Source organism: Passer montanus, unplaced genomic scaffold, assembly GCF_014805655.1.
Source record: "Passer montanus isolate IOZ18808 unplaced genomic scaffold, ASM1480565v1 scaffold35, whole genome shotgun sequence".
In the NCBI taxonomy this organism is placed as follows: Eukaryota; Metazoa; Chordata; class Aves; order Passeriformes; family Passeridae; genus Passer; species Passer montanus.
This window is the reverse complement of record NW_024368263.1, coordinates 5,103,048-5,113,952: the sequence shown is the minus strand read 5'-3', so window position 1 is coordinate 5,113,952 and position 10,905 is coordinate 5,103,048. Positions and strand designations below refer to the sequence as shown.

At 38.9% G+C, this 10,905-nt stretch overlaps 1 protein-coding gene across 1 annotated transcript; it reads left to right on the top strand.

The window, feature by feature from the left end:
* Window positions 1-752: 752 nt before the first annotated feature.
* CUNH17orf67 (chromosome unknown C17orf67 homolog) lies at window positions 753-6,387 on the top strand. Its single transcript, XM_039715932.1, has 4 exons — window positions 753-877; window positions 1,556-1,656; window positions 4,802-4,941; window positions 5,904-6,387. Exons 1-3 carry the CDS (start codon window positions 823-825, stop codon window positions 4,916-4,918), a joined length of 273 nt encoding a protein of 90 aa, XP_039571866.1. The 5' UTR covers window positions 753-822; the 3' UTR covers window positions 4,919-4,941; window positions 5,904-6,387.
* Window positions 6,388-10,905: the final 4,518 nt, after the last annotated feature.

Genomic DNA, 10,905 nt, shown 5'->3' with positions numbered 1-10,905 from the left:
GGCAACACTCAGATTTCCAAGGAAATTCCTCACTTCCCTCATGTGAGAGCCAATGGTGAACTATGACTACCTATTTCATATGTTCCAGTTGAAGGGATGCATTTCATGCCCTACAAATTGGTGATGCTGGTACCATGTGTTCAGCATGGCACTGCCCACAAGAGCTCTAGGCATTTCTCAAGGCCAGAACCACCTGTTTGCAGTGACATTTGCTAATCTATGTCCTTACCTAACACTATGCTTAATATGCTTTATAATCCTGTTTTCTACTAACTTGTCCTGAAAGGAGGAGAATTATTTGGGCTTTCATTTGTATGGTTCTGTTAATTTGATAGAAAACTCTGCTGTGTTTCTCAGTAGTCATAGTTTGGCTTTGCTAGAGTTAAACCCCATTAGTAAGTACTCAAAGTTAGAGACAATCTTTGAAAAATGGGTGCTTGCCTCTGAGATTAACAGTACTGGGCAGTTGTTTCTTTTAAAAAACAATAGTTTACCTTGGGCACCAAAAACCTTTGCTTGCCATGCTAAATATAAGGGGATAGGCTTTATTTTCACAAGTTTAAAATACCCAGTGTAGCTCTGAAGCCTGAGGTGGAAAAAAAGGCCTTCTATTTTCTTTCCCTCAGGAGAAGAGTTATGCAGAGAATGTGTGAGCAGATAATAGACTGATTCAAACCTTCAGACCAGATGTCTTCAGAATCATACTATCACTCAAGTTGAAGCATAAACAAACATTTGGGACTGACGTAGCTCCTTCAAATAGGCGACTGCCTTGGTCAGGGTTGCTCATTTTGGAACAGACTGAGAGAAAGCAGAGTGAAAATGAAGAAGTTTCTTGTGTTTGTCTCCTTTTTGGTCCTGCTGACCACTGTTACAGGTAGGAATATCAACAAACCTGCATATGTGTGCAGATCTGCAGAGCATAGGAGTAGTATTAGTTTGTCAATCTTCTATTTTAGTATAATTTTTCATATATTTTAATATATTTAATTTTTAACACTCAACTATTTTTATATTGCAGGCTTTCCATGATTTGATTTTTAACTATTATGATGTTGTATTTGATATTTAACTCTCTGCATTACCACACTGCAGTCATTTGTTGTAAACCCCAAAATTTTAGTTTTACTTGCTTACTATTTTAATATTATTTTACCAAGGTCCTGCAAGTGGAATGTTCAGTGCAATCTCTTCTTTGCAATGTATCTAACTCGTTACTTTGAAAAAAATCCTATAAAGCAACACAGAAGAGAACAAAAAGTTGGAAGAGCAACTAATGCCAGTGGTTTGATGGTGCTGTTGTATTTGCTCATTTTATAGTACCATGAATATGTGGGATTTTCTTCATACTAGTAGGACAAGAGAAAACACAAGTATAAAAATGGTTTAAAATTCCATTCCTATCTCTTAGATTGCAATAACCCCTGGGAAGGGGCTGTAATGAATGTTTCTAGGAATAAAAAAACAGGTATGGAGACATTTAATTTCACAACTGATAGATAAAATACTAACTTTTTGATAACTTTAGAATTAATTTCTGCTGTTCTGTCTTTAGACACTTCACCAATTTTGTCTGAAAAAGATGCCAAACAGATGCTGAGGACTCGTCGTGAAGACAGACCAAGAAAAGCTGGTTTCCCTGATGAACCCATGAGGGTGATTTATAACATTTACTGTTAAATTACACTAACTGAAAAAACCCAACACCAAAATGTTTGTGCTGAATATTAAGTTTCTATTGCTTCCAGGCAATATGTTATGAATATCACTGTTTAAAGCAGCTGAGTTCTTCCATGAAATATTAAAAAAACCCCTTTAAATTCTTTTAATTACAGTTAAAAACATTCTGTAACTGCTGAGTATTGCTCAGGAAATGTTCACGTGCAGAATGAAGAGATTATTTATCATGGTTCAAAAATACCAGTCAAATTATTGAGAAGAAAGTGGCTTTTAATTTATAGAGATGTGAATTTCATCAGCTTGTTCCTGAAAAACTAAAAAACAGGAAAGGTCTTCTGCTTACAGGACATTCTGCCTGCATTCTGCAGGCAGAGAGGAGATGTCAGTGGCCAGTGTGGAGGCTCAGGTAGTTCTCAATCAGCTTTAAAAATCACTTTCTTTTGTTCGCTTATTTATGGGTGCTACAGATAGGATGTTTTTTATGATATTGTGAGAATTTTTACTTGCTGGCTTAATGCAACAGTTTTGGGTTTTCATGCAATATCTACATTTATTTCTTTCTAAACCCTTTTACAACAAAAGTAAAAGAATTAAAGAGCCTTCTGTTTTCCTTGCTTTGAGAAGACCTAACACATAATCTGCACTCATCAAGGGTACTTAAGGTATTTTAAAACTACTGCCTCTTTCTTTCCAAAGTAAATAAACGGAGCTAAAATCACATGGTTGTGAAGAGGCAAAGCCCACAGAAGCCAGGAGCACACAAGGGGTTGTGCATGATGGGCACAGGGGCTCAGTTCAGCAAGGTGCTGAACACTTCTGGACTCCACAGGACATGAAGAGCACTGCGTGCCTTGCAGGACTGCAGAAACAGCTTCTGGTTTTCCTTTCCAGTGGGTAATGTACACCAGCCAAAAAGAATCCACCTGCCCAACCCTGGGTGAACTCACTGCTTGTCAAAGGGGACACCACAACAAACAAAGCTGGCACAGATATTGCTCCATGCTTGTTGACAGCCTTACACTGAAAATTGCACAACACAGCCAAACCCCAGCAGGCTGCACTGCTGCCCACAGCACTCAGGACTGGGTTATTTCTGAGTTGTTAAATAAGCCCTGTAGTTTTTGCAAATGAGCAGGAGTACAGCTCTCAACTGCTGTATAACCACAATTAAGGTTATGTGGTAAATGTAACAAATACTGAATACAGAATAAATGAAGCAGCAGAACAGTTGGATTGAGGTAATTCCTGTATGGCAAGAAGCTACATGCATGCATGCAACATTTAATCTGTGGTTTAGTTTTAGCTGGTCCTGTGAGGAGCAGGGAGTTGGACTTGGTGATCCTCATGAATTCTATGACTCTGTGTGGGGAAGGATTCAGGGCTAAAGAAATATTGGATTTCTGACTCCGCTTCTCTGTCCTTGCCACTTTCTGTCCTGATTAGGAGCAAATACTTTTTGAGAAATTCCTACCTTTTTTTTTTTTTTTTTAATCTAGAAAGCAAAGCTGACCCTCTGCAAGAAAATCCAAACATAAAAGTATTTGTTTTGCTCCCTAAATGCTAAGATTTTTCTCTTCTGATAAAAAAAACAAAAATCAAACAAACAACCCTCATTGCCCTGTGGGACGTGGAGATTTTCCATGTGAATGAAGGTGCATGGCTGCTGCATCCCTGTGCACAGCTTGTGCACATGGACTCAAGGAGAAAAACTGATTTTGTATGGATGCTTTGTAGCAGAATGAAATGAATGCTGGGATGAACCCACCTCTGTTCATCTGTTTTAAGCAAAAGCTGTTTGTACTGGGCCAGATCATGCTGAGCTGGGGAATGTAATTTGCAATTCTTTGTGATACTCTTTGACTTCCACAGTGCTGCTTGAGTCAAAAACCTGTTCAGATACAGACAGAAAGATCAGCCCCATTTGATTATTAAAAGAAAATGTAATTTATGTTGTCAGCACGTTTTAAACTTAATTTGGCTGAGATCCTGCTTTTGATAATGTGGCATCTTCTCAGTCACATAGTTCTGTTCCCTGCCAGTTCTGTCCCCAGAGATCTCAGCCAGGTCTCCTGGTAAGCAGAGAAAGCCCAGTGCAGGGCAGGATCCTGGTGCTGGGACACTTGGCCAGTGCAGAGGGTTTAGGCTGCAGCTCCCACTCCAGCAGCTCCCACTCTGCAAAGCACCGGGGGATTATTTTGAATGAATGTATCTGGTGTTCACAAAGCTTATGAGCCCACTAGGACTGGCACTTTTTAAAAGTAAATTTTGTCCCTGATGGAGGTCAAGTTTTTGGTACACAGCCTGCTTTATTTCAATACATTTTTTGCTGAGACCAAAGCCTCTCTCTATCAATTGGTGTAGGAAATTCACATTATTTTTTTTATCACCAGTTAGCACTGGTAATACATAAAATAAATATAAATGTTTTAACTTATTTTGATATTATGAGCACAAAAGGTATTGAAAATTCAAACTACCTATGCTTAAAATAAAACCAGAATGATTTTGTTGAAGGAATTACAAATGGGGTTTGATAAAGCTGTTGGCATTTTATAAGATGTAGATTTGGCATAAATAACAGCTTAAATTTGATTGCTGCAAGTATTTTTAGATTTATACATTTTTAGAGTAATGGAAATAAACTGTCTGCAGCACTAGAATAGCTTGTGGCTTGGGAAATGTGTAGGTATTGTGTGCTACCTACTAGAACCCTTCAGTCCTGCCACATGATCCTGCAAGGGGTTAATGATCTTTAAGCAGCAGGAACCAGTTTTCAAAAGGGGCTATAACAAATCTATTTGTGAGAATCCTTTGTACCCTCAGGCACAAGAAAGGCTTCTGTGTTGATATGCAAATAAGAAATGTGTATACAGAGTTCCTAATTTATGAATATTGTTGTATAATTCTTGCTCAAGACCTCTGCTGGTCTGCAGATGATGTCATTCACTAAATATTGCTAGGCTGGGGCAAGCTGACCAGCAACACCATTCCACTGTAGTTGATTATTTTAAGGGATAAATTAATGGCTCTTACATCAGCTGTGAAATTATCCTGGGTCCCTGGCCTGACGTTAGAATTGAGTGATTACACAATTAAATTGCTTTTGCTTTTCTTTAAATAGGAGTATATGCTTTACCTCCAGCGCTTGGAGCAGAGATCAGAAGAGCAATTCCTTGAGCACTGGCTGAATCCTCACTGCCTGCCACACTGCAACAGGGATCTGGTGCACCCAGTCTAATGGGTTTGCCTGCCCTGCAACTGGTACATATACATATATATGTATTTCTTCTACAATGCATATTTTTTTCTCCATAATGGAAGGCAGAGCCACACACTGGGAGAGAAGGGAATTACCAAAGGCTGGGGGAAGCACCTTGTGCTGAAAGGTGTTGGGCAGCTGAGCAGGGACAGGGAACAGAAGTGTCCCAGGCATCAACTCTGTCACTCTGAACAGCCTGGGACACTTCTGTTCACATTAATAAAACTTTGGTTATGCATTTCGTTGCTATGTGGGTGTAAGCTGGTGACTTCAGACCATTCTTATTAATGTGGCTTCAAATTGCTCCTGTTTCCCTCCTGTCTGCTCCTGTTCTTTTTCCAACTGTTCTGTTTAAGTCTTGTACTGGTTCACTTAGCTCTCAGTGGGACTGGGGCAGGATTAAACTCAGTTGTCATCCTGGAGATACTCAGTATGCAGTCTGACCTGCAAGGAGGTTTTTTAAACAGACATGAAATTTGCCAACTGAGAGAAGTTTGAATAATCACCATAAAAGTGAAGCTATATCACTCCCACTTCACTTTTTAGTATAAGAGTTGCAGATTTAGCTTCATATTTTCAAAAGTTTTAAGCAGTAGAATACAGAGATGGTATCTGTCACAGCTGATCTGTTATACCTTTAAAAATTGGGACATTGTGGTAGATTTCAGTGGGGCTCTATTAATCCACAATAAAACAAAGGTCTGAAACTCATTTAAAAACAAAAACATAACATTCCCAAACTTCAGCCTTAGGAGGTAAGTTGGCAATTTTCAAAAAAATCTTCCAGCTGAGACACAGTTGAAAGCTGGCTCACTTAGCTACAGGAATTCTTTCCAACAGCTGCTCCCAGGCCACTGTGAAGAATTAATGTTAGAAAAGTTTAAATGATTTGAAGCCCTTAAGATGTTATTCGTGTGGTCAATGTCAGCATGGATTTTGATATTTTGGGTTCTTTTTTCTGCAGATCTCCACATGGATTTATACATGATTGTGTTAAGGAAGACAAGATTGTTCCTGCATTGGCTACATGCTCCCTGTAGAGCAGAACCTTTCTGCAGTACAGAGCAATCCTCATGGTACAGCAGATCTTCCAGCTCTAAGTGGCTTGATGAGTTCTAGACCACCATGTATTTTCTACCAGCAATGATTGTATGCATGAATAACTCAATTGAGGGTTTCCACAGCTTATTAGTCCTAGAGTATCCTTTCAAAGGCACAGGTTCAGTCTGTCTGAAGCAAAAGGAACTTGGAGGGAGAGGTCAATAGAAAATTGCAGAATGCCAACATGCAGAAGGCCACCTTTCTGGGCTTTGGAGGAATCCTTAATTACAGTTTTCTAGGTTAAATAACAATATTTCATGAGGACACAACATTTATGTAACACTATTTCCTACTGCCTGATGAGTGTTTCATGTATTGTTTCATAATAAAAGCTTGACTTAATTCCATTTGCAGATGATTTTGTTCCCTTAGTCTCCTATACTATATTTTGACAAAACTCACTGGAAGTGATGCTCAGTGTTGTGAAGTACTAAGGCAACATCAGAAGACTTTCTAGGATCAGCAGCTGGGAAGCCCCATGGTGCAGACTAATAATTGTGTAGTTTCTCTGCACAATTATCCCTTTCCCTTGTAATTCTGCCAGGAGAGGCAGATGAATCCAGCCAGCCCTTTCCTGCCTGTGTGCCTTTATAACTTATACCTTGGAAAATAATATCTTGTACAGTCAGATGGGAAACATATGATACCTGCAAAACAACATAAAAAATGTTTTATGGCTCTCAAATGACTGCTGTGATCTGTAATGGCAACAGAGACATATGATACCTGCAAAACAACATAAAAAAATTGCTTTATGGCTCTCAAATAACTGCTGTGATCTTTAATGGCAACAGAATTAGTTATGAATGGTAACTTTCAGAGCTCCTCACTGCAGTCATACTTGAAGCCTGAGGACTGGGAGCAAAATAAAACACAATTTTATGAATATCTATAAGGCAATTAGTGCTACAGAGCTCTTGACAGGCTGGACTAGATCAACAGTTTTTCTGGTATACTTTTCTTCCAGTAAAACAGCTCTCCTAGATGACTCCAAGGAAATAATTTAAATCTCAAAGCATCAAAGGCTTGCTTTCCCCTACTGCCAAGATAAATCACAGATTAAATCTGGGAGTGTGAAAAAGTATAATCAGGCAGCTATTGTGTGCTTCATTCATAACTCTCTCAATACAGACATCTAAATTTGCATATCTCTTTGAGCTAAAGTCACTAGGTGAAATCCTGGCTCTGTTTTTATTTGCACAGTGAAAAATTCATTTAATGACAATTATGTCAACTGTCACCCTGTGAAAGTCGTTTTTCAAATACTTTTTTGAAATGAAAGAACTCCCACCTGGCTATACTCTGTCATTTTGAAGGTTAAGGAGAAGGTTAAGCAGAAGGTTCTGCTCAGTTCTCAGTAACACTGAGCTAATCCTGAGGCAAACATGGAATATTGTTCATTGCTTTGCAGTTTGCTTTTCCACATGAGGGCTGAAGGATCTCATGTAGGTATCTCCAACCAAAAGTGAAGTATTATTAAGTCTAATCAACAAGGAGAAAACTAGAAACATAGAAAGGTGAAGTACTTCCTGATCACTGATCCACATTCCCTCCCACTTCACAAGGGAGGGAATTATGGTGTAGTGCTAAGGATCTTTAGCCCATGTTGGTGTCAGGCTGATGAGCAAAGGAGCCAACTCATATTTGCACTCCTGTTCATACCAAACTCATCTCTCTTGTAAGTATCTACATCTCTGTTCTGGGCTAGAACTGACCACTGAAGAACATCCTGGTCCCTCAAGGCAAGAAAAGCAGCAGACACCATATAGGAAAGTTTGAAACATAGGGAATAATGGGAAGGAAAAAAAATGAAGGAAAGGAGAAAGAACTAAAAATGTTGAAGTTAAAAATAAAAGAAACCTAGACTAAAGCCTATGGGTGTCTCTAGAATCCTGTGATCATGAAGAACATAGTTACTGCTTTTTAAGACATTCAGCTCTTCTGCCAGATTTAAGAAGCCAAGTCATCCCTTTATACAAATTAATTTTGCAAGTAAACACAGAAACACCCTCCAGCCTATGGGAGAGGCAGCCAGAGGAGAGGAGCCAGCACAGCACAGCAGACTCTCCTAAGTTTGCTCATCACTGGCAAACACTGAAAGCTGAAGGGACAGTGAAGGCATGTGACTGCTTTAGACTATTGCCATGGATGCAGCAACCCCTCATCCTGCTAATTGTGTGTGTTTCTGTATGTCCATAAAATATACACAAAATTTTACATAGAATCCAGTGAACTAACGAGAACAAGATCTGAGGATCAGGTATAAATAAATTAGCTCAAGCATTTATTGGGACTCAGTAGTGAAAAAACTTATAATTAGCGTGAAAAGTAAACACTGCATAAATATACTTAGTTATAGCTACAGAATTATGTAATTAAGCTTTTTTTCAGAGTCCTTCAGGTTTTTTTAAATTCTCTTCCCCTACACAGATCTTTCCTTCAAAGCTCTGCTGAGCTTGAATTCCTCTATAGTTAAACTAGATCGAATGTGTTCAAGGTTTGGTTTTTTCCATGTCTAAAATCTTGGGGAAAAATGCTGGACTTTCCTACATGCCTGCAAACCAGAAGAACAAGCATTCTGAAAGTTAAATACTGAAGGTGGGAAAGCTGGAAAAATAGTTGTTTTCCAAATGCTTTTAAAGAGAAGGATTAAAACAGACCCGGGAAAACCTTTCATCCATGATAAGCAAGATCAGGAGCTGCAATCATTGACCTGATTTACATCCAGTGCCTTTCCGGAGCCCACTGCCCACTAGATGCCACTGTTTCTGCATTCAACCACGATCCAGCCCACAAGGACTGAAAGCACCACATCTCTCTTCCTGCTGCTTGGTTTTTTACTCCCTTTCTTAAAATGTTCAGCTCAAATGATCAAAATCAAAAGTCATCTCTATCCCATTAAATAAAGACCTTCAGCAAATGGCTGGTTTTTCCCCTCTGGGTTGCAGACTGCTCTGGGTGTGGGTGTAGGTCTGGTTGTGCTTCATTATGTCACAGCAAGAAATGGTTGAAAGTTCCTACAAGCACATTGTAGTGGCTTGTGGCATTTTACTGCCTGCTATCCACACACAGATGCTAATACAAGATTTTGTGTGTTTACAGAAGCTGTTCCCCCTCAAAGTAGATAATTTGGTTCATGTTCAGTTTCCCCAAATTAAGCTGCAGACTGATCAATTGGTAAAAGCATCACTCTTCAAGGCATGACATTATCTTCCTACATTTATTATCTTTAGCAGCATAGGGAGCTATGTGTTAGTGCTGTACAAAGTGTACTGAAAAGGCAGACTGTGCCCAGGGCCAGAAATGTAGTATCTCTCTATAAAGAGCAGATACATAACATCTGCTCTAATTTTAAATGCACAAGAATCCATTGAAAAAAGGCAAAGGCTGGGATTTTTGAAAGCATTAACTTCTTCAGCAAGGCCAGAAGATTTTATCACAGACAGATAAATAGGACATGAATAGTTACACTAATGCCACTAAGCACTTTGGCAGTTCAGTTAATTGGCTCTTTCTACCAGACTTACCTTGCAGGAAAACATGCACCAGAAGTTCTTATTTACCAAGCCTGGAATTTCCAGAAAGCTCCCTGAAAGCAAGTCAGTCACTTGCTTTAATTGAAATTCACTTTCACAGTGATGAAGGTAGTGGAAAATGCAAAACTAAACTTACCAATTTTCAGTTTAGATGATTCAGTATTTGTCTGCTTCTCAGGGAGGCTGAGCAGGTGAGCACATTCTTCCACTCACAATGACAGGACAGCTGCTCTGGAACATTACTGAAACATGAATATGAAAAAGAATTACAAAGAAAATGCCTACAACCATCTGAAATTATGATATAATGTGTATGAAAATATTTCCCTGCAGTACTCCAGGGATTTTTTCCACCCCTTTTTCAATAGTTCCAGCCCTGTTTCAATTGTCAGAATATTGTTTTGAATGAAGACTTCTGTTACTCCCAGTGAATGAATGCATAAATAATTTCTGAAGCAGTGGAGTGAAATTGGATTGATTGAATGTGATCACTGCAGTAGGAGCCTACTTTAGATTCTCAGTGAGAACTTATTTTTTAATGACTAAAGAGATCAGAGTGGATTTTAGAAGGTTATCTGAGCCTTTTATGGTCTACAAAGAGTAGAAAATCTTGTGAGAACGATGTACCTTGAGATTTCTGATGTGTGATTAGAAATGCTGAGTGATCTGTCTCCTAGCTGGCATTTTAATCCCTTTTCAGGTCTGGGGGTAGAGATGTGCACTAAAATGAGAAACATTAAAAAGCAGAAAATGTTCAATGAACCCTGAGTTAATAAAATTCTCCTTATTCTATCAAAGCAGCAGGGCCAGTGTCAGCTCAACATGAAACCAGAAGTTTGGAGCACTAATGTTATTCCAAATCTCAAGCTCATCTTCATATTTTGGTGGGTTTTTTTCAGTAGGAGATGATCAGTTGAAGTGCATTTCTTGTTTCCACATTTGGGGAGATTTGGATCTAAAGATCCATTTGGGCATCTTTCTATATAACACAAACATCATGCACATACATTTATTAAATTGAGTGAGCCAACCATGAATACAGGAGATCTTAGACCAAAGGGAGGCAGAGCATTGCTTCATTTTGTATTTTGTGTTTATCAGAATAAACAGCACTACTAAATGATTTCAAGAAATGAATTCAGCAAAATGCTGGTGTCCAGATGTTCAGAATGTACCTGGCTTAGAGATTTGCTAAGAACCTTTGGTGTGACTCTGAGTATGTGCCTGTAGTGTCCATAAAACTGAGACCAGTCCTCAAAATGGACTGGAATATCTGATTCACAGCACTTCTGTCCAGATATCAACAGAGCTCAACATTCCATCACTGCA